Raw genomic sequence first — 24649 nt, 5'->3', positions numbered from 1 at the left:
ATATCACTAGTAAAATTTGATGTTCCAGGTTTAGAAACAAAGTGTTAAAATATGAACATTAGCATGAAACTATTGACAGAAATAGTTCACCATAGTTTCTGACCAACAAACAGAAGGTCTTGACTTGCTACCTCCAAAGCTTAAACACCAACTTTCGGTTTTGAACAGCCATCTTAGAAATACTTCAGCAACAGATATTTTGTCCACTTAATAGTGTGGCAACCTCCCAGGAAAAATTAAAATAAAGGCAATTTAACAATGTAAACTAGTAGTAGGAAAGGATCCCTCTTGCTATTAGGTACACTGCAAATCAACTCTATTGTCTACAGTTTAGCCTGAGAAACAAACCAACGGTTTTATATATAGCTTCCACTTAGGTTAGCAAAATAAAACAAAAAAATGCAATATTAAGTGATCTTTCAATTTACAGAATTGTTCAATATTTAAGGTTTTCTTTGAAGTATGCAATACACAAGATGAGATTTCCCAGAGGTTTCTTGATACAATTCTCCGCTCAAAACTATTATTGGTAATTAAAAGTGTAGATACTAATGTAATTGATTTTAAACAGACAAATTAAAAGATCACAAAAAATACTTCATAACAGGAGACTGAAAGCTTTGGGTAAAATATTCTGTTTTTCATTGTCAGTCACTATTTCTTATAAATGGTATGCAAATACACTCGAATAATATCAACTGGAAAATATACCAAGCAGTTGAGGTAACTCCAGATGTGGGTACAACAGCTGTTGCCAGTATTTCCCCCGGCATGTCAAACTCTTCGGATGTTCTGCTAAAACTAATGGGACGCATAGAAAATATCCACCCAAATACTCAAGAGAATTTCCAAACATGACACAAATTACATGAAATGTCACCTGATGCATTTGTCATCTGCATCATAGTAAAACTAGACAACATTAATGCTGGTGTATCCAGCTGGTACAATATCAGATGGACCATTTAAAACTTATGAAGGAAAACATACATTCATTGAAAAAGAATTTTAAAAAAACTGCTGGCTAAGTTATGGAAAGAACCATGCCTGGGAACAATTGATCTCTGATCCTTCTAAAAACAGACTTTATGTCAGAAATAGAGAGTCCATTCAATTATTTAAATGACACAATATGAGAAAACTAGCCAGAAAATCATTGTGATGAGCTAATATGTTCCCAAACGAAGATGCAATAGCATGTAACCTAGTCTGCTGTCTTTAAATTTGAAAAGTATTTCCTTAACAATATGATGTTGGATTGACAATATGAATTGTTTCATTGATTTTATTGGTTATAATATGAATGCCAGACTTAAAACCTCCTTACATTTCTTGTAAATTTCATATTCTTGTTCTTTCCAATGCAAAGAAATACAGTTTATCATCAGTTATTATAACTTTAAAAAAAAAGAGGAAAAATAGCTAAGTGAGTCTTGAAATCATTCTGAAGACTTTGCACACAAAACAATCTGCTCCAAACCTCACCCTCAACTTTCAAGTTACTTCACATACATAAATGTCAGACTTCCAAGATTTATGATAGACATAGGTGATCTCTTATAAAAGATTTTGCTGCAGAAATCTCTACAACTTCTACAAGACAATGAGAAAATAATTCAAATGACTACTGTTCAAAGCTGTGATTTGTTTCTTTATCTCCAGTAATACTTCAATCTTCCTGTTACTACAAGAATATCAGTAATCAGTTGTCCTCCAGGAGGGCTGCAATTTTCAGCTTCTTCATTTGTCAACTGCAGTTCTCTGCTTGTTAAATAAATGGACAGGAAATTATAGGTTGGCAAGCATAAAAATGGCCAATCCCACTGTGATCTTTCGATTTTTCAACTTTAAATGCTGGCGTGGCTTCCTTGAGTTTTGAAGGCAGCCGAGATGGAAAGTTATTTTAAATTAAAATTGCGGTAATTCAGAAAATTACAATGTTGACAACAACTGAGTAGCATGCAAGACAAAGGCATCCATGCTTTCAAAATCTGAACAGCTCAAATAAGTAGTCTGATTAATGTAATATGTTTGCTTGTTTAAACTACATTGGCTCACAGTGAACGTGTATAGATTTTAAAATTCTGACCCAAAATTCTAATCCCTCCATGATTTCACCAATACTTTCTCAAAAATTTCCTCCAATCCCATTTCCTGCCGAGATATCTGTGCTCCTTTCAATTCAGTTCTCTAGTATATCCCTGATTTTAGTCAATCCACCAGTAGTGGGCATGCAGTGAGTTACCTAAGCCTCTGCTTTAAACTGTCCTCCCTGCCTCTCCACTTCACTTTCATTCTTTAAGAAATTCCTTCAAACCTAGCTCTTTGACCTAGATTTTGATTTTCTGACCTGATTTCGCCTATGTGGTTAAGGGTCAGATTTTGTTTTCCAATGATCCTCTCAAGTGCACTCAGATATTTCACACACAAACACACATATATATATACATATAAAACTCCTTTAATGTAATAAATTGTTGCTGTAAATATCTAAACAAAAAAATGAATAAATTATGCTAACAAAACCTTTTCTTCAAAAGTGAAATCGGTGCTGCGTTTTACAGGACAGCCATCAAAATAAACAAAATTATTTCTTAAAAACACTAAATTTTGCTAAACTTCCACTCAAGAAATGACATTCGTAGAAAATCAGCACAAAGTACTGAGAATGTTGGAAATCTGAAATAAAAATACAGACCTGGAGAAACTCAATAGGTTCAGCAGCATCTGTGGAGAATTGAAGAGTTAACGTTTCAAATCTTCTGGTTCTTCTTTGGTTTCAATGAGCAGTCATACTGGACCTGGAACACTAATTTTGTTTTTCTCTCTTCACAGATGCTGCCAGACCTGAGTTTTTCCAACGTTAAAAAAATAACATTTTATTTTCATAGAATTTCCCAAAATCTCCATGTTTCAATCCCTCCAGTCAGGTTCCAGCCATGGCACATTACTGAAACAGTTCTCATCACGTGACAAATGATACCCTGTAACACTGTGACAATGGTAAACATTTCCTTCTTGTCTTTCTGGACATGTCTGCTGGCTTTGATACTGTTGATCATATGACACACCTCCAACACCTCCCCCACTGTCGTTCAAATGCAAAGAACTCATCTGGCTTCATTTTTATCCATCCAAATCATAGTTCGAATAACATTAGGTATCTCTTTCTGCTGTTTCAGCATAACTTCTGATGTCCCTTAATGATCCACCCTTAGTCACCTATTATTTCGCATCTGCAATGCCCATCAGTGACATCTTCTGAAAGCACAGTGTGGGTTTTCACACATATGTTGATGGCACTCATCACTTCTTCTCCTGACAACTTCTGACACAAAAGCAGACAATCTGCAACCTTATTTTATATTTGACCCAAAGATGAACTGACCACATATGCATGTCATGTACTATTGCCAACTCTGTACCATCTTGGGACTTCATTAGCTCCACCTATCCCCTAATCCTTTAACATATCTGCATTGATCTAATTCAGACTCCTTAAGCAGTTTCAATTTTCAGCCATAGTGGCTAAACTTTCAACTATGTAGGCCCTAAGCTCAGGAAATCCTTCTCCACCTCACCACCATCATTAAGAAACTCCTCAAAACTCAGGATGTGACCATGCTTTTGGTCATCTGGCTTATCATATGGTTTGTAATGTCACTTTGCTTTATAAATTTCTGTGGAAAACTTTGTTACTTGAATTGCTCTAGAATAAAGGCTAGTGACTCGGGAAGCCTCTGTCATGACTAAAGAAAGTAATGGAGTGATTTGATTGAGTTTCTGAGAATGTGAAAGGAATTGATCAGGTGGTTAATGGGAAACCTTTTCAGTGGGTATAGCATTTAGGACAAAGGGACATAACTATAAAATAATCACCATCCTATTCAGAAGATGAATTAGGAAACATCTCTTTGTGCAAAGAGTGATAGTAGTTTGGAACTTTTCTCCCACAAGATGATGATGCTCGGTCAATTAATATTGTTAAATTCCAGACTGACAGATCTTTTCTTCTAGCCAACGGTTTAAAAGGATATGCATCAAAAACACAGAGTTATAGAGATGTACAGCACAGAAACAGACCCTTCGGTCCAACCCATCCGTGCTGACCAGCTATCCCAACCCAATCTAGTCCCACCTGCCAGCACCCGGCCCATATATCTTCAAATCTTTCCTCTTCATAGACCCATCCAAATGCCTTTTAAATGTTGCAATTGTACAAGACTCCACCACTTCCTCTGGCAGCTCATTCCATACACACACCACCCCCTGCATGAAAAAGCTGCCCCTTAGGTCTCTTTTATATCTTTCCCCTCTCACCCTAAACCTCTGTCCTCTAGTTCTGGGCTCTCCCACCCCAGGGAAAAGACTTTGCCTATTTACCCTATCCATGCCCTAAGCATTTAGAAGACAATTAAGCCATTGATTGACAGAACAGTCTTGAAGACCTGAATGTCCTTCTCCTATGTTTACATTTCCAATGCAGGAGGAGAAAGTGAGGTCTGCAGATGCTGGAGATCAGAGCTGAAAATGTGTTGCTGGTTAAAGCACAGGTCAGGCAGCATCCAAGGAACAGGAAATTCGACGTTTCGGGCCAGAGCCCTTCATCAGGATTCCATTTCCAATGCAGGCTCCAGCAAAATGAACGAACACTTTATGATCAGCCACCTGCCATATAAATTCGAATTACTTTGCTCAAATGTGAACACAATACATAATAGCTAAATTAAACAAAGTATTTCACTACATTCTGACCACGTGCAGCACAGGTCACATTGTTCTCTGAGTTTCCAAACTGATACTGTCGGTTGGAGACGGAGGTGGTGGGAATTCTATAGATCCTGTATTTAGCCTCCCATCACGAATAATAATTTCCTGATTTGGTTTGAATATTAATGGAGCAAATCCATCATCATCTGCTGTTAGAACAATCCAGTTAGAACCTACAAGTGAAAATAAAAAGATTACTTACAAGATGCTATTCGAAACAGTACCAAATAAGCTTTAATCGCTTAATGGCTATTAAGCGAGTAATGTTTGAAACAAAAAAGGTCAAAAACGGACCTGTAATGATTCTAGTTCCTACAATATAACTTCATTATAAATTTTCTTTCAATCTCAATTTTTTTTCCTAGTTGGTCTGGTGCCAAACATCGCAAACAAAACATTATATATGATTGGGTTAGGGTATTCTAATATTATCAATTTCACAGTGAATTAATGTTGTTGCCTTTGATTTAATGTTTTAAGGTATCATGATGCTCAAACCAAAACTACTGCACATAAGTTGCGTGCAGCCATAATCATCCAAGTGGTGGTGTGACTCTAGTGTAGTCTGACACCTGCAGCTGTCCCACCACTCAAGAAACTGGTATGTACATAAATCAGGATATAAACACGTTTTCAGTTTCCTTCTTGATTTACCCCTTATACAACTATGAAGATCAGCCAGCATGAAAGTAGAGTTAGGGATCTCCATTCCTGGGACAATTATCATCTTACAGTAGAATCAATGTGGTCTATGGAGATTAAGGTTAATGAACATTACCAGTAAGTTCATTTCTTAGGTCAATGCTTTTCAACACCTGTATGTCCAAGCTTATACCTTAGAGGACTGCTAATAAATTCTTAACTTTGTTATTTTGAAATGTATTGTGTGAAGTATAATTACAATATGCCATTTTCTTTCACCTGGTTTTTAATAGAAATTGATTTTTTTTTGTCTGCTGTGCAATCTATTAAAGTGTGTTCAGTACAGCAAGTTGTTGGTGCACTGTCCATTGAGGCATCCATTTTATCAGTGATGCTGTGCCATTGCTTTCCATTTTCAGTAGAAGACTAGGTCCACATCAGCCAGGATCAGTACACTACCAGTGCTATTCTGATCTGTCCATGAATCATTTAAATAACTGAACTAATCAAACCTGTGTCTATCAGATGTGGTGCATCTAGTGCTTAGGTTAAAAAAAATGTTTGATGCTTTTGTATGTTAGTTTATTTCTCATTTTCAGGCTAAATTGCTGGCTAGCAGCAATTCAGAAAAGACAACCAATGTGTTTCACTCTATAAGTATACAGCAAGTCATCTGTTGGACCTCCTCAGGTTGACATAAAGAAACTCAAAACACAGAGGTTGTGAAAGGGACACTGATATTTGGGCAGGGTATCATTAACTCATATCTAGGTTTGTGTCCCGGAAAGGAGATTCCAATTTTGCTGCAGAGTATTAACACAAAACAGGAGAAAGTAGTAACGCATGGTAAGTCGATTGGAAGGTGAAAAGGGTGTTACATACTGCCTCCTTTGCTGGGAGGCACAATTATATCCTAATGGTCAGTCATTGCTCACTTCATTTGGGCAGGCCTCAAATAGAAAGCTGCTGACCCACCACAGTCCATGTGTTTCATTGGGTACTCTTAGCTTATAGTGTCTGTTCAACCAATGGGCAGAATTCATTGTACCAGGCAAACAAAACAAAAAGATGCTGCCAACTTTTTGATTGGCAACTTGAAATATTCTGATCATGCACGTGACACTGACTGACAGATGGCTTGCAGCTGGTCAATAATACACATAAGATCCCCTTGGTTGATGTGGAACCGGACAGGGTGACCATCGACACAGCTTCATTGTAAAAGACCAGGCTGGATGAAAACAGATTAAACAAAAACTATTACATGATCATCTGACAAAGGGAGCATTCAGAGCAAATGTGAGCAAGGTGTACATGTCACTGTAAGGAACTCACCATGCTAATTGATAAAATCACAAAAATACTTCAGAACAAGTTCTCTCTACCTAACTCCCAGCTCAAACAGTTAACCTCATTGTACCGATGCTCCAAATGTTATACTGCACCAAAGGCAAAGAAACAGTTCTAACAAAAACTTCATCTGGCTATCAGCAGGATCACTAAGTCAGAATATTATTACCCACCAGAAGATTTCAACACAAGAATGGTTGCAGACCATGAAACATGACTTATGAAAGATGAAGTCAATCTACAGAAGTGGAGAGAAGTATAAAAATATGAAAGAGACTCAGCAAAGGGTACATACAGGCCATCCCACCATTTGCTGTAATTGTTTAAAAATGTATTAATTAAATCTCATCAGCTTCAATTTGTAGTATTATTTGCAGAAGTTGAGAGAGGAGAATAAATGCAAAATGTGAATGCATAATTTTGGAAAAACAACAAAACACAGAGGAAAAGAAATGGAAAGCAGAAAGGTAAGGTCTCTTCCACTGAGGGTGTAGCACAGGGAGGATGTGACCAACTACAGCACACTCTTTGATGACTCAGCTAAGCACAAACTGTGATTGAATTTGGGGACAGCAGCTCAGATAATAGAACAGTTCTTCAGTCAAGTGAAATTTTAAGGCTGACTATGGCTCAAATATATTTTTGTGCATCTCACCAGGAAAAAGAAAGATTGGACTATGTTGAACATTCTTGAATATGGCTCCTTGTGATTTCGCTTAAATTTTAAATACTGCTTTCTACTTGTTGAATTTAATACAGATCTCCAAAGTATTTCCATTGTAAGTCAATGTGAGAATTAATTTCATGAATCTTTAGTAAGCAGTTACACTGTGACACAATTTTCCAATAACTAACCATTTCCACATTAAATGCCAGGCACTTTTTTTTATCTTTTCAATTTCTTTACTAAATAAAGTGGCTCAAGTATGTCAAGTTTGCATATGGTACCTGATAAAAGAAAATGTGTTCCTGGAAGTTCAAACTAGCTGAAGCAAAAATCCTGAACTACTTTTAACTTCAAGATTATCCTGACCATCATATAACAATCAATCAGTGAGATTACCTTTTGTTGCTGCTTCGAAAAGGTGAAATAGCATTTGTTTGAATTGCTGAGAATTGCTAGCTAAGGTAAGATCATAACTGTTAGCTAGATTAAGCAAAACTAACCAAATTTCTTTTAAACAAGGTACATTTTAAATTAATTTGCAAAGGTAAACGGAGTCAGAACAATGCGAATTTAAATTACTTGGAATCACACAGTGGACAAGAGATCCTTCAACCCATCAAATGTGCATCGACACATAAGAACCACCTGACCTTCTACCTAATCCTATCTACCAGCACTTGGCCCATAACCTTGAATGTTAAGATATGCCAAGTGCTCATCCAGGTACTTTTTAAAGGATGTGAGGCAACTCACCTCTACCATCCTCCTATGCACAGCATTCCAGACCATCACCACCCTCTGTGTAAAAATATTTTTCCTCACAACTACATTAAACCTCCTAGAACTCACCTTGAACCCATGTCCCCTCATGACTGACCCCTTCAACTACGGGAACAGCTGCTCCTTATCCGTTCTCTCCACGCGCCTCAATCTCATTGCACCTCAATTAGATCACCCCTTGGTCTTCCCTGCTCCAAGAAAAACAGCCCAAGTCTACCTAACCTTTCCTCATAACTTAATGTTTCCATTGCAGACAACATCTGGGTGAATCTCCTTTGCACGCCCTCCAGTGCAATCACATCCTTCCTGTAATGTGGTGACCAGAACTGCACATTGTACTCTAGCTGCGGTCTCACCAAAATTCTACACAACTTCATCATGACTTCCCAGCTTTGGTCATCTATGCCACGATTGAGAAATGCAAGTGTCCCATATGCCTTTCTCACTACCCTAACTTGATTTTCTGTCTTCAGAGATCTCAGGACAAACACACCATGGTTCCTTTGTTCCAAAGAACAATCTAGTGTCAAGCTGTTCTTTAAATACTTTCTTGTTAAACTATTCTTATCAAAGTCCATCACCTCACACTTTGCAGGGTTCAATTCCATCTGCACATTGATCTGTTTGACCATCCCATTTATACCTTCGTGTAGCCCAGGATACTCAACCTTACTCTTAACCACCAAACCAATCTCTGTCATCTGCAAATTCATTAATCCAACATCTGACACAATCAACTATGTCATTATTATAAATGATGAATAATAGGAGACCCAGCAGAGACCCCTGTGGTGTGCCACTGGGACACTGACTTAATCATTAGAACAGCCTTCGGTCATCATCCTCTGTCTCCTACAACTGAGTCAATTACAATGTATCCCAAGTGGATTTGCATTCTTAATAAGTCTCCTATGTGGGACCTGATCAAAGGCTTTGCTGAAATCCATATAAACTACATCAACTACACTCCTCTCATCATCATGCCTGGTCACCTTCTCAAAACATTCAGTTAAATTTGTTCAGCATGATCTTCCTCTGATGAAGCCATGTTGACTATCCTTGATCAAGCCTTGCCTCTCCAACTGGAGACAGATGCTCTCCTTCTGAATTTTCTCCAACAGTTTCCTTATTACTGACAAGAGACTCACTAGTCTACAGTTCACTGTCTTACCTCTTAAATATCAGAACCAAATTAGGTGTTCTCCAATCCTCTGGCATCTCCTCCGTTGCCAGATAGGAATTAAAAATTTGGATCAGTGAGGAGTCAGGTTCAATCGTAAGATGATGGAAAAATTGAGATTGAACAGAAAACATGAGCCAATAAATAACATCTGTAATCTTTTGAAAAAGGGACCAAAAAAAAATACACAAAAGTACAACGTTTAGTTAAATGCTGGAGGCATGAGGAGTAAAATATCTGAACCAGAAGCAAAAATTGGTATTTTAGAAGTTGTGCAGACACTTCAGAATCTCAAGGCTATTTTACAGTATCATTATGGTGTAGAAGGAACCTATCATGTCTGCACCATCTCCATTACTTAATCTGGTGGTCTTTCATCTAATACCAATCTCATATCTTTTCACCATATCCCTGCACACCATTACTATCCAATAAAAAATTCTAATGCTCTCTTGAATGAGCCCACCTCCACCATATCTTGGGGGCGGCACAGTGGTTAGCATTGCTGCCTCACAGCACCAGGGTCCCAGATTCAATTCTAGCCTCGGGTGACTGTCTGTGTAGAGTTTGCACATTCTCCCCTTGTCTGCGTGGATTTCCTCCGGGTGCTCCAGTTTCCTCCCACAGTCCAAAGATGTGCAGGTTAGGAACTGGCCATGCTAAATTGCCCGTGGTGTTAGATGCATTGGTCAGGGGTAACTGTAGGGGAATGGGTCTGGGTGGGTTGCTCTTTGGAGGGTTGGTGTGGACTTGTTGGGCCGAATGGCCTATTTCCACACTGTATGAAATCTAATCTAATCTAATATTTCCAGGCAGTGCATTCCATACTCTAACAACTCACTGCATGAAAAGGTTTCTTCTCACGTCACTCTTGCTTCATTTGCACATCACTTTAAATCTATCCCCTCTTATTTTTGTTTCTTTTACGAGCAGAAAGCTTGCACATTAAGACATAGTTTGTTTACGTCAGGCAGATTATCTTTGGCTCCTCAAGATATTAAGCATGCTAAAGAATTTGTGAATCTGAAAGGAAAGTAAAATTTTAATTTTTAGCTGGATCCAAAATAAAAGGATTACACTAGCAAATTATTTATGACACAAGAGACCATACATTTTTTTGTGATGAAACTATACAATCGTATGTCAACAATGTTGCAATTACGAGATTAACTGGGAATACTTGATAAAATAATAAAATGGATTGATTCTTTTTGTCAAAAGGGCAGACAGAAGAACCTAATTCCGATGTGTTGTGTTCACCCAAAACACTTGAAACAATAATTTTCAAGCTGATAAATAATGGATTATATGACAGGAACCTCGAACTCAGACTAATTATATCCATTTTAATAGTGGGAAGTTAGAAGTAATTGAACCTCTTAGGGTAAGTGACTAAAGTTTTATCAGAGTTCAGATCTGACAAACAGAACCACCAACTTGTCGGCAAAGAAAATATACTGAAATACAACAAGGAGCAAACTAAATAATTGAAAACGTGCTATTGAAAGAGACAATAATGAAGAAAAGTGGAAAATCTTTGCAATTTTCTTCAATATAAAAGACACAAACATATAGAGGAAGAAATATAATCTAGTGGATCCATCGAATTTCTACATGTCTGGGAAAATCCAAGACCGAGAAGCTGGGAGAGATGAGGATAGGGAAAGCATGCAGACAGCACCAGGGACATTCCCTTTATTACGATTTCATTATATGCCTGAATTAGTGCTTCCAAATAAACCTGTTGGACTATAACTTGTTGTTGTGTGATTTTTAACTTTGTACATCCCAGTCAACACCAGCACTTCCAAATCATTAAACTATATAAAACAGGGTAACTAAAATGAAGAAAGGTAGTATGTTATATATACCCTACAATGAAGAAAAGCTTTAGGGGGAGAATAATAGATCCAACCGGATTAAAATTGATTTCGTGCATGAAGGACACTGATAAAGAAGCAAAACCTATCATTTAGTACTGATATCAAAAGTAGTTAGGAAGAAAGTTAAAAGATTAACATGCTACAATTGAACACACATATTAATTAATAACAAAACTAGGCCATTGGAAATAACTGGTATGATAAGCACCAATAAATATTTATTTCATTTTCTTGCTAACCTTCAATCCTAAAGAAGTTCTCCCAAATCCACTATTTCATTACAATTGCTAATATTATACATTTTTTTCCATTAACAGAATGCTATCTGATTCAGTCAAAAATTTAAACTCACCCCATTGTATGGAAGGAAATATAACATAGAAAAAGTGGTCAGTAATCAATACTATTCAAGACTTTATAGTTCTGTATATTAGAAACAACAAATATACTAACTGTATTCGGTTCAGTAATTTTGCTTGGATTTACTTAAAATACATCACATTGGAACAGTTCAAAACACTTCAAGATGAAAGTTACAATACAATATCTGCAATAATATTTGACATGTTTATCAAATAATTGTGTGTGATTGTTTATTTCTGCAAAGTATTTTTTAAATGAGTCTTTGTTGCTTACATCTGTGATTCTTCTGATGCCCACCATACTTAGTTTATAATTTCCTGGTCCTAACTGCCTCCTCCTCACTGTGGATGTCTAATCTTTGACACCACGAACACCCATCAGGATAATCCAAGGGCTCTGGCAATCTCCTTAAACAGAGGTCCAGATCTCTACCTGTCTGTTCTCATATTGAACAATTTATTTAACTTCACTGAATTCCTTCTGTTAGGAGTGTTAGATTGGTACTTTCATGGATCCTAGCTACCCCTTCCTTTTTCAGGATATGTGGAACATTCCTTTTTCCAGTCTTTGAAAAGGGAATGTCAACTTGGCACTAGGACTCCCCTCAAATTCTTCAACACACCCAGTGCACTCCCTTTACCTTCATCACCATTCTACCTACTCCTCCCCTCAACTTCTATTTCTTCTCTAAATACAGATCAATACACTCCTAGCCCACAGAGCATGGGATTCTCCCTAGCCCTCCTAAGTGCAATGTTTTCTCCACAAGGATCATGAGTTGCAGTCCCCTGCTACAGATGGTCCTCATTTCCTGCTGCTAACCAAGCTGTCTATTTGGCCAGCTGCTAAAAAGAAGACTGGTACACTAAATATTAACAAGGACCTCAAGAACCACAACCTGGTCTTACCTGGTCTCCACTTGTTTTTGTCTTCACCCACATCCATCTGCCTTCTCAAAATGCCAGGATCAAGGAATAGAGGAAATGTGAATAAATCTCTAACATCTAATTAGATTGTGATGTGAGGTATTGGAGTTTAAGGAAATAAGGCCAAACAAAAAGCAGAGGCCATACTCTATGCTTCCCAAAGTTTCTCCCACTGTATTTCCCACCTCAGGTGCAACCCTCAGTGAGAACAGTGAGAGTGAGAGCATGGGAGGGGATTTGGAGCACAGATCACTATGACAGCTATAGGTGAGAAAATATATCAGAGCAGTTTAGGGGAGGGGGTGGTTAAAGAAGGGGCTGAATTCTATGGTGCCATGGAGCACAGGACCCAAACTCACGACCTCATTTGGGAAGCCATGCACTACATTGATAATAGTAACAACATTAGAAGGGTCAAAATATAGAGAAGAGCAGTCTAGAGTTTAATAAAATAATTAGAAACGAAAGTCTGAGAAAACGATATTGACATGAAAGGTAGCTCCAAATATAGGAAGAATAATAGCATTTCATAAATGAATGTTTGATTACTTGATGCTACAATACTATTTGCATTTGTTACTTGGAATAGCTGACAACTACGATAATCAAGTAGGGAGTATTATTTAAAATTGCATTTGGACAACTGTCAATATTCTCAAAAGATGTTTCAATACTGTCATTGGTGGCAGAATCTTCTCACCTGAAGCTTTATAAATTTCTGTATACTATTTGAGACTACCTTTAATTCAAACACTAAGAAACTAACTATCAAATAAATTAGATCAACCAATTGTCCTATTTGTTGAGGTCACAGGAATAAATACAAATGTCACACATTAAGGCATAATCGGATTTCAATTGTCAGCCTTAGCTCAGTAATCTCCAAAGACAATCTCAAGAATCTATTTCTGTTCATAATAAACATACATTGCCTGAACTAGAAGATACAATTTCATGTAGTTGCAATGACTTGTGTTTTATCTGGTTCTGCAAACAATATAATTTTAAACAGCATACTGAAACATTACAAATCTAACTTATTTTTAACTATGTTATCACACAAAAGGAATGTATTAATTAGAGTGTTCTAATTTAAATAATACAAGTTACCCATCCTTTGGAACAGCTACAAGTAGTAAAGCTGCTCTAAATTAAAAACCAAATAAGATTTTCGGAAATGTATTTCTTAAGAGTTTAAAATTGTAAAAAAAACAGATACAACACAACTACCTGTGCACTTTTCAAACTCAACAGCATAATTATTGAAATACAGTTAAATATTATAAATCGAACAAAATGACTAGAAATTTGAAAACAGTCCCTTTGAAAATTAAGATCATCGAGTTATACAGCATGGAAACAGACCCTTTGGTCCAATCAGTCTATGCGAACTATAATCCCAAATTAATCTAATCTCACCTGCCTGCGTCTGGCCCATGCTCCTCTAAACATTTCTTATTCATGCACTTTTCAAATGTCTTTTAAACATTGTAATTGTACCCACATCTACCACTTCCTCTGGACGTTTACTCACACATGCTTTAAAAAATTGCCCGGTATGTCTATTTTTAAAACTTTCTTCTCACCCCTTAAAAAAAAGCCCCCTTGCTTTGAAATCATATGATCAAAAAATTGGCTAAGGTTATTTGAATGAGTTTTGGATTACGTATTTGGGAGCTTTCAGTTCCATATAGATCTTTGATCTTCAAAACTTTAATATTCTGTGGCATAGCACAGGAAATGGTTGACAATTTTTTTCCCACCTCCTCAGAGGTCACTTGACATCAGCAGAAAATGTCTGATTCCCAAGTTTTGGCATAAAAAAGCACTTTATCACACAACTCCGCATGATTCCACTATTGGTGTCAAGAATGGAAATGATTAAAATTGTGTCTGAAGACTAGCACTCTGTGAATCCTGTTGCAAGTCACAGTTCATCTCCAGCTCATTGGGTGATAAAGTGCCAGTGGTTGTGCGCACAAGGATTTCTGCCATCCACATGCAGATAAAGATACTGGAAATGGCCGATTCAGTGTGCATCATTCTGTGATGGCCCTAACCTTCAAACTTTCTTTTACCTTCAAGCCAAGAGTTTTCAAACTACGTAACAAGTTACCGTGATAATTTAAAGACCCAAAAATGTTATTCATTAGCAGCATACTATTGGTGCTTTCTCCCATTATTAACAAAAAAAAAGTTAACTTGGTTTCTCTAGTTAGGGAAATAAGTGACTGATGTTGTACCAGTAATTACAATATAGCAATCTCTGGAAAATAAATGCACAAAGACATAGTGCATATGGGTGATAGATCCACCTTTTTATTAAATTATTGTTTCAGCACATAATGATATTTAAGGACTGAAAATCTTGTATCTCGGATTTGCCTAATACTTCTAATTCCGAAAATTGCTGCTGTCACCTCAGGAAGGCATCATACATTTTCTGTTTATAAACCAAGACTACTTACCATGAAACATTTCAACAGCAAAAATGTTAAAAACTTCCTGCACTGTATTCAGGCGAAGCCTGCCTTCACAAAGGGTAAATGCTCGTTTTTCATCCACAATGGTATTTTCTTGCAGTATTTTCTTCAAAAACAAAGTTGATTTGAAAAAAAAGTTAAGTATTTCAAAAATAATTTTCAACCAAAAATGCAAATGAATTTAACCATTAGCAATTGAATGTTTCATACAATTATGTAACTTGTGTTTCACTATATTCATCAAAATATGCATATTTGCCACAGGACGTTACAATAGGTTATTTCTGGGCTATAAGCTCTTGAGACTGAATGCTGCCCAGACTGATACAACTTTTCTTTCTCCAATGCCTATGGTGGTCCTAATGAAAATTATTTGCAACACCTTTCAGATTCGCAAATTTCTGTTGAATACAACTGAGTTGAAGGGCAATTTCACTCAGCTAGGTCAGACAGTTGGCATGGTAAATGGAAATGTCATACAGCAGAAGTTCATTAGTCTGAATTTAAGAAATATTGTAATTATCTGTATATAGAAAAAAGGATTTTATTCCTCACTTTATAATGTATTTAACTGGCATGGAATGTTGAAACTGGATCCCAAATTGGAAGGATATTCCATTTACTAATTTTAATGAGTACATAAATAAATCAAAAACAAACTAAATGTCACAGCAGAAATTTACAACTGAAATTTTAAGATTCGAAAGTAAAATATTATAGGGGCTTTTATAATGGATTTAATCATAGCTATTTTAATTGACTGGAAGAAATTTTTTTTTTCCCCAATTTGCAAATTAACTTTGGGTGTTCAATCTACTAATGACAGAGATGTACTGTCCAGTTTTTCCTGCTGTCTCCTTTGAATTGCTGCAGCCAACTGTAGGTTGACTGGCTTTGGGTGGTTTCCATAATTGCCTGACAAAAATGTCTGGTGAGCAGAGTCTCAAATGACAGTTAGATTGATCATGCTGGAAACCATAGAGACAAGTCAATACACAGCACATTTTGAAAAGCACAATGTTGAGCTGCATTGAGAACATAAATAACATAATTGATTCTTAAACATAAAACACTTCACAATGAACATCTAAGCTTCAGCCATGTTTATGTTGACAACACCATGTAGAATAGAAAATCCTAAGTGTTAAGAGTGTTTCATCACTGAATACTGGCTTAACATAATTTTAAACATACTATAAAAAGAAATTGCATCAATAGTCACCAAGATTCAACTAATTACAGTAGTACGGCATACTATCAAAATAATATGCATCATAGGCCATATTTAAAAGCATCAACGTTTATGTTGTCAAAAACCAAGTGAATAAGTTTACATCCAATTTTTCGTTACTTGGATGTCCTTGTGACTACTATATTGATTAACATAGAGACATCACTCATTGATTGAGCTCTCAAGAAAGTCTGGCACAACAAGTCATTTCATATGCATAATGTGTTCTGAAATATTTGTATTAACTCTCTACACAAAAGCTTCCTATTATTGTAATTTTTTGTCATTTTCCACATTGAAGAGTTTTGTCTATGTAGAGAATGGGAGTTTCTTCAATAAAACTAATCCCCATACAGTATTATGCAATCAAAGAACCAGACAATGATAAATTGCTCAAGCTTGTATCCAATGTTTATCAGTAATGTAAATGTCAAATTCAAATCATAAGTCTAACTTTCTAAGAAAACAGATTAAATATAAATCAAGTTTTTTTACTGCTAGAGTTTGGGCTTGATATTTTTGGCCCAAATTGTGACACCAAATTTCACAGAATTTTAACTTGTTCAAAATTCATTTGTTAAAGTTAGGCCTCAAGGTAAAAGTTAATAGGCATATACTTAAAATAGACTGTGCGGCTGACTTCCCAGATTATATCAGCACTATCCAAATTTTGCTGAAATTGTGCAGTCTGTTCATTTCTAACTCATTCTACAAAGTAGCTTTTCTCATATAATTTTGCAAACAGAGTAAGTTTTAAAAGCTTTTCCAAGGCAAAATACATATGAAGTACCCATTTTTTAAAAAGAAAGACAGTTTGTCAGACAGTGAATGATCTGACACATCATTTGTAGCTTTTGGTTTGCATTCCATAAATGATAATTAAGAGGTGAGAGATGAGAAAGACCAATAGAGATTGAACTCATAGGTTTTGCTCGTTGACAAAAGATATTAATTACCACTCATCTTTTGAGTAGAGATAAAGATGTAAAAGCAAATAAGGTTAGGAAAGATAATAACAGAATATAATTGAAAAAGGTGGTCACGGAGTGCTTCTTATTTCAATTCAAAGACACATGAAGTTTGCGGAAAGGATCTGGAATGTATGAGTGAGCACTTTTATTATTTCAAAATATACTTTATTCATAATATCATCCATAAGCATATGCAAATGTTTTAAATCATATGGTTACAGTCTTTGCAGAGAAAAAGAATCAAAACATTGGAACTTTGATACTTTGCAGAGCTTCCCTTCAGATGCAAAAAAAAAGCCTTTTTCTGCTTATGAAAGAAGCAACTTAAGTTTATTTTGAGCCATCGAAAGGGTCTGACAACTGAATAGACCACTGTTATACATTGACAGAAAGACCCTAGATGGCCATCTTTCCCACTGCACCTTGGCAGCAGCTGCCCCGAGCTTGAGGATATCCCTCAGCATATGGTTGCTGGAACCTGCAACACTCAGTCAAGATCAACTCTTTATACTGGAAGATCAACAAGTTTCAGGATATTAAATATCTTTCACTGAGTTAATGGCCCTCCAGGTGCAGTCAATTTTTGTCTATGTGCATCCGAGGGAATATCCCGTAAAGCACAGAGTCCTGCATGACAGAACTGCTCAAGGCAAACCTCGAAATAAACCACTGCATCTCTCTCTAAACCTTTCCTACAGAAATGTGTTAAGGGAGCTGGTTAATAATCTTCAATTAAAAGCAGTTAACACCTGACAATTTGAATGTCAGTACCTTTGTATCCTCATTACTGCCAAAGAGTGGTATAGGGTTTAGTTTATTTATTGTGTAAAAGTAGACTGATTTTCGGACATTTCATGCTTCAAAAGAAAATAATCAAGCTTACCGGATAAATCCTTCTTGGGATAAAAATTTAATGCTGAATCTTATCCAGCATTATTTACATGTACACAGCCAAACATAAATAATGAGTTCATATTGAGAATAATTAGAACAATGAAACTTTTGAAAGAAGAACAATGAAACTTTTGAAAGATCCAGTTTCAGCCACTATAAATAAGCAATACCTAAACCAGATCACACGACGTATCAACTTTCTTGAGCTTCAACAGTTCTTGGATTAAGTCTACCTTCTACACAGTAGTGGATCGAGATTCAAATTTTGAAGTCTTCATGTAGCAGTGAATACATTAAACAAAACACAATTATGACTTCTAAACTAAAAGCAAATAATAAGCACCTACATTTTGAAAGTATAGTTAACATTGTCAAAATAAATACCTGATAAATGACGTAAAGGATGGATGGATCAGATGAATAGGCTACTGAAGACTTCTTTCCATTTTTTGCATAATCTGATATTTGAGAAAGGCACTGCTTTATCTCTGTTAAGCTTTCAAATAATCTATCCATTTTTTTAGACAGTTGTTCCATTTTGTCAATTGCACTGTCACCAATATTCAGTGGAGTACTAGCAGGTGACTGGGTAACTTGGTCTCCATTAAATAAGACTGGGCTAATCAAATTCCTATTTGGTGTGCCAAGTCCATGATTATCTATGGATCTATTTACAGATTCAGCATTGTAGCTTAAGATCACTGCAGGTTCACTAGGTGAGACTTGTCCGGATTGTTTTGGCATACTTGCTTCTGAGCTCTGCTCATTACTGCTGTTCTTTACTTCCTCAATCAACCTCTTTTTAATGTTTGGAAATTGAACTGCACTGTTTCCTGGCAATAATAGTTCTTTTCCTGTAAATCGCTCTTCCTTGGACAGATCTTCAAAATACTTCTTCATTCCAGAGATATTAATGCTGGACTGCCCAAGTGTCTCTGATGATACAGAACCATCATCCAACAGTAGCTTTTTAGTCATAAGTCTGATTAAATAACGGTCCGAATTCGAAGATGGGAGAAAAGCAACATCATTAATTTTTTGCCTCCCAACTAATAGTAATAGTAGTTTCTCAGTCAGAAAACACAAGCCCTTTGGCCGTTCATTTTTGTGCAACTGTATTTGCTGAATGTTGGGCATACTTGAAGGGGTCACTGAATACACTAATATTATATTACAATTATTTGATGATACAGCTATTGTACTTCGACAAGGGTCAAAACACACAATATCAGGGACCAGAATTCCAGGGATGCTTACTTTTCTAGTTATGGTCACCTTTCTTTCAAAAGTTACTAGAATCAGATATGAAGCGTCATGGCCACTTCCAGTAAGGCAATCCCTGCGCTTCAAGTGAATAAGGGGGCTGGGATCAGATTTGCGATGAGTTGCCAGAAGATGAGTCAGGTCTAAAGGACTAGCTGTTGAAAGTATTGGGCCTTCTGCCAAAGACCTTGAGGAATCTACTGATTTTCTCCTCATGTTCATTGACTGGTTTTCTTCAACTGCCAACATTGTGGGTCTTGACATCAACGATCCAGTTTCTGACATAGGAGAAATATCGAAGGTAGCACCAGCATTCAGACGACAGATTTTATCAAGGGGCAATTCAGTTGTCACAACCACTTGAAAATCCAAACATGCCTCTATTGCACAGATGCATCCTCCAACATCAAATATGGGGCAAAAATTACATGCATGAAGTGTCTTTTGGTTATTATTCCAAATGTATGAATGAAGGGCACTGCCTACAGCAATCACTAGACGGTTCCCATCTGTAGTCCAACAGGCACAGTGAATCAAGCCACTACCTTTAATATCTGCTTTAACTCTACGGTTATCAATCTGTACTGCAAACAATACAGAGGCATCTCTCTTTGTTAATACCACCAAGACATCATATTTTGGATGCCATACACAGCCTTGTTGCAATATTGGAAAAATCTCTCCCAGTTCACAAGTTTGCGAAACCAAAAGCTTGTTGTGTTCCAAGGTGCTGTTTTGTAACTGCCATACTGTTACATGCTTTTTATGCTGCACAGCAAGCAATGCCAAAGCCCCTGTACAACAAACAGGACCCCAGTGAAGACCACTGACGTGTTCAAAACTTCCAATGACATTGCTGTCACCAAACTTGACCTCACCATTGATTAGGTAAATGGCAGTGAGAGCAACCTGTTTTCCATCTGTCCAGGCAATCCCATGAAGTGGATGAACAGCTTGATGTAATACATTAATTCCAGTCCGCAGTAATTTTGCTTTTCCAAGCTCCATGTTGATCATCTGAAGAATTCTAGAGGTAATTGAAAAAAATATTAGCATCATACCTGAACTAGCAGCATATTTTCTCCAATAAATATTACTTGCGTAGACCTTAATGCTGTATACATATGATCAAGTCAAAGCAATTTCATCTGTTAATACCTGCAGTACCATTGAAGGAACGGCTCACTGAAATGATCAGCACAATCTGCTCCTACAACACTCCGTCACCTATCTAAAACTCCTTCAATACAGCGGTCCAAAAGAAGAAAGCTGCAGCATTTAATCCATAATGACATCTGAGCTGATTATTCTTTTTAGTAGTCCAAGCTAAAAATGACAGATAATTGAGCCTCTCAGCAGAAATTACACTAATGAGTCACATGAATACTAAATGAGTTGCTTTCCCATTGCAAAAAGTATATCAGGAATGAATATTTATTGGTGTTTCTTAAACATTTAGAGGAAAAGAATATATTTCTTGGTGTTTAGTAACAATTGAGGAAAATGGAAGCAACATGGTGCAAATTATGATCTAAATTGTTGAACTCAATATTGAGTCTGGAAGGCTCTGAAGTGCCTAACTGAAGGATAAGGGGCTGTTCCTTAAGCTTGTTTTGTGCCTCATTGAAACAGTGCAGTATGCAGAAGATAGACATCAACATGAAAGCAGGATGAAGAATTAAAACGCCAGACTATCGAAGAATTGGGTCACACTTGCACACTGACTGCATGTGTTCTGCAAAACTGGTTACCCAATCTGTGTTTGGTCTTCTCAGTGTACAGGCGACCACATTATGAGCAGCAAACATAGCAGGCTGGATTGACGTCATGTAAATAACTACTTCATCTGGATGGAGCATTTAGGATCCTGGACAGTGAGGAGAGGTGTTAAATGGTAGGGAGTTACATATTTTGCATTTCCATGGAAAATTATTCATTAGATCAGATGGCGTGAATGACTAGTGTGGGTTCAATTCCCATTGGTTGAGGTATACTTGGGGCATACCTCCTTAATTTGCACTTGAAAGTGGAAGGTGAAAACAAACCATTACCAAGGTAACTCAAGTTGAAGCATGAGCAGTCAATAGGCCAAGGACATAAAGGCAGTATACCTTTCCCATATCATATCATCATAACTATGGGATAGCCAAAGCAGTTCCCATTCCTTACTTTTAAGATTATCACTACAATCAAACACACATCCATTGCTACAGATATTCCGGTTAATTTGGTGTGTTTGCAAGAGGAATTAAACTACAGTACTGGAGAAATTTATGTTCTTTGACAAATAATATTGTTTAATATTTTATGTCCACCTGAAGCAGCAGATTGGGACGGTTAAGATCTCATCAAAAAGTTGATATGTCTCAAAATGTATTTTAAATGGTAGCCCTCATCCAATTTTTAAAAAATATGTTGGGAAGGCAAGGCAGCGTTCGCAGCCCATATTTGAGTATGAGGGCAAGTTGACTGGAACTGGGCCACCACCAGACAGGGATGTCCATAAAGGAAATCAGTGATTTTTGTTTAAGACAATAAAAGAGCTTTCATTTTTATTTTTGACAAATATACAAAAATCTGATTTGTTTAAAATTAATCTTGTTATTTACCTTGATGAAATTGCAAGGCATAATCAAAAGTCTGCTAGCCCAGCACATAACCACGGTACTGATTTTAATAATTCAGTTGAGTTACTTTGATGTCCTATTGCCTCATTCTAATAATAAAAATGTTATTTAAACTTTAAGAAACACCAAGAGCTAAAATCTTTCATACACAGTTCTTTCCAATCTTACTATTTAATAGTGCAGCTTGCATTGCCTCATATAGAGTATCAACACTCTATACATAAACTAGTCCAATATCCAGTAGCAGATTAGCAGAAATTTCTTCCAACTAAAAGCCATTATCTTTGATGCCTACTACAAATACTAATTCCTAGAAACTGACTTCATCCCTTTCCCTTGCAACTGAGGCTGATCAGTACTTAGTTATGTTTGATCTTGAGATAAGCTACGAACTATATACCAAAACCACCTACCTTCATCACAGGAACATTATTCAACTCTGTCCCTGCCTCAAAACCAGCATTTACTACTTCAACATTCTCCTGTCCAATCTTTCACCTTGCATTCTTCATCAAAATGACCGCATTTAAAACTATGTTGCTGCATTCTAAAGTAGTCCTGTTCATCCATCACCACTGCTCTCTCTGATCTACAATGGCTCCAAATACAGTAATGCCTTGATTTTTAAATCATTTTTAAAAAACTCCCTCTATGGTCTTTTCCCTTACCTCTGTAACCTTCTCCAGTGCTCCAATTCTGTCTTTTTGCACATCTGTATTATTTCCTCAGTCATTAAAGATCCTGCCTTTGGCTGTATGAACCAAAATATTCCACCTTTATTTCTCCATCCTGCATTAAGATATGCCTTAAAACTAAGCTCTAAACAGGCTTTTAGTCATCTGTAATAACAACTAAATGAGTCAGTGTCAAATTTTGCTTAATAACTATCACTTGAGGTGTTTTATATTTAAAAAAGCTGTACTAATGTTATGAAGTTACCGTAGCCCCCACAGAACATTAAAACTGCATTCCAGAGAGAGATAACTTGTGGTGTATTAGCCCAAGGGTCACCATGCCTCAGGCAAGGTGAGAGGTTGAGAAGGAGAGTCCTTCAAGGTAACCTCAGTTAGTGCAGGAATTGAACCCACACAGGAATAACCATGCATCTCAAGCCAGCCATCCAGCCGACTGAGCTAACTCGTTTTTTAAGATGAATAGTGTATGAACAATTTTTGAAAACACTAATAACTAAATACATTAGAATAAGTTTAAAATCATGAGGGAAATCAGTAAAAAGAGAATCCTTCCTTCATTGTCAATCTTTTAATTATTTTATTGAATGGCAAAGCAGACTCAATGGACTGAATGGCCAAGTTCTGCTGCTACATTGGATGGTCTTAACATACCGTCTATTCTACTAGTTTCCCAAAAACACTCAACAATAACTTCACACCATTTCAAGAGACAATTCCTTTCAAGAACATGTTCACAATGGCAAACTTTGTTCCGAGGATCTGAAACAGAAATAGATTTCATAATTATCACTTCAAAAGTAGAGTTAGGAGGCTCATAAACCATTTGAGGATGCCAGCCTGTCAAGACCCAAGAAACTTAGAAATAGGATTCAGGGCAGCCCATTCCTGATGGCGGGCTTTTGCCTGAAATGTCGATTTTCCTGCTTCTCGGATGCTGCCTGAACTACTGTGCTTTTCCACCACCACTCTAATCGTGACTTAATCTCCAGCATCTGCAGTACCCACTTCTGCCCATTCTACCCTTTGTGCCTGCTGCTTCACTCAAGACAAGTAGAAAAGCCCTTGAAGAGGAAAGGTTTGGAGGGATATGGGCCAGAAGCAGGCAGGTGGGACCAGGTTAATTAGGAATTATGTTCAGCATGGTATGGTTGGACCAAAGTGTCTGCTTCCGTGCTGGCTGACTCGCTGACTACAAATCTATGATTGTGGCTGATTATCCAACTGTGTCCTGTTCCCGCTTTCTCACCTTACCCTTTGCTCCATATCCAACTGCTTCTTGAAAACATTTTGATTTGGCCTCAAACGATTTCTGTGACAGCAAATTCCACAGACCAAATACCTTCTGGGGGAAGAAACTTTTCATCTCAGCAAGAGATAACTTGCATTTATGCAGCTTTCTAGTACTTTGGGAAGTCTCAAAGCCAATGCAAGTGAGTTGCAACTAATCAGGGCTGGGCGAAAGTGAAGACTGGAGTGTGGTGCTGGAGAAGCACAGCAACTCAGGCAGAAGGAGGACGTTTGGGGCAAAAAGCCCTTCATCTGGAACTAATCAGGGCTGGTCATTCGTGCACAGCCAAGCCCCGCAAACAATAAGAATAAATGGCCAGCTGAATGAGTTGTTGTTGTTGTTGTTGAGCAGGTTACCAAACAGCGCAGCCTGTGGGGTGCAACCCACCCGCACATGGCGGGGGAAGGGAAGCAGGTGGCGCCGGGAACAAGACGAGAGAGTTGGGCGAAACCCGTTGCGTTTCGACGAGCCCGAGTGATGGCGGTGACACTCACCCGGCGATAGCCTTCCCGAAGCCTCCCTCCCCTCATTACACCACCCCCCCCACCATCAGGAACTGCATCAAAATGAGAGAAAATTCAACTGCTCTGCCACGGAATCCTCAACCGGAAGCTCGCCCCTAGCAACGGTCTTACT

The 24649-nt window shown here is 37.3% G+C and overlaps 1 protein-coding gene across 2 annotated transcripts; it reads right to left on the bottom strand.

Moving 5' to 3' along the window:
* Positions 1-1354: 1354 nt before the first annotated feature.
* wdcp (WD repeat and coiled coil containing) lies at positions 1355-24595 on the bottom strand. 2 transcript variants are annotated; one of them, XM_060853650.1, is made up of 4 exons: positions 24508-24595; positions 18525-20430; positions 15030-15150; positions 1355-4943 (listed from the first exon to the last, which is right to left on the bottom strand). In XM_060853650.1, the coding sequence occupies exons 2-4, from the start codon at positions 20418-20420 to the stop codon at positions 4771-4773; spliced, it is 2190 nt and encodes a 729-aa protein (XP_060709633.1). In that variant the 5' UTR covers positions 20421-20430; positions 24508-24595; the 3' UTR covers positions 1355-4770. The 2 variants fall into 2 exon arrangements, with proteins under 2 accessions (XP_060709633.1, XP_060709625.1); XM_060853642.1 differs by lacking the exon at positions 24508-24595 and adding an exon at positions 22699-22770.
* Between the last annotated feature and the right edge of the window lie 54 nt (positions 24596-24649).

The sequence above is a fragment of the Hemiscyllium ocellatum genome, chromosome 3 (genome assembly GCF_020745735.1).
Source record: "Hemiscyllium ocellatum isolate sHemOce1 chromosome 3, sHemOce1.pat.X.cur, whole genome shotgun sequence".
Lineage (NCBI taxonomy): Eukaryota > Metazoa > Chordata > Chondrichthyes > Orectolobiformes > Hemiscylliidae > Hemiscyllium > Hemiscyllium ocellatum.
The sequence above is the reverse complement of the archived record's forward strand: the minus strand, read 5'-3'. Positions and strand labels throughout refer to the sequence as shown.

Coding starts and splice junctions, on each gene's coding strand:
- wdcp (XM_060853642.1), bottom strand. CDS start 22,763: ATGACTGAGGAAATAATACAGATGTGCAAAAAGACAGAATTGGAGCAC. Junction 15,151..18,524: donor TCCTTTACGTCATTTATCAG/GTATTTATTTTG, acceptor TTGTTTTTGAAG/AAAATACTGCAAGAAAATAC. Junction 4,944..15,029: donor TGCTGTTGAAATGTTTCATG/GTAAGTAGTCTT, acceptor TTTCACTTGTAG/GTTCTAACTGGATTGTTCTA.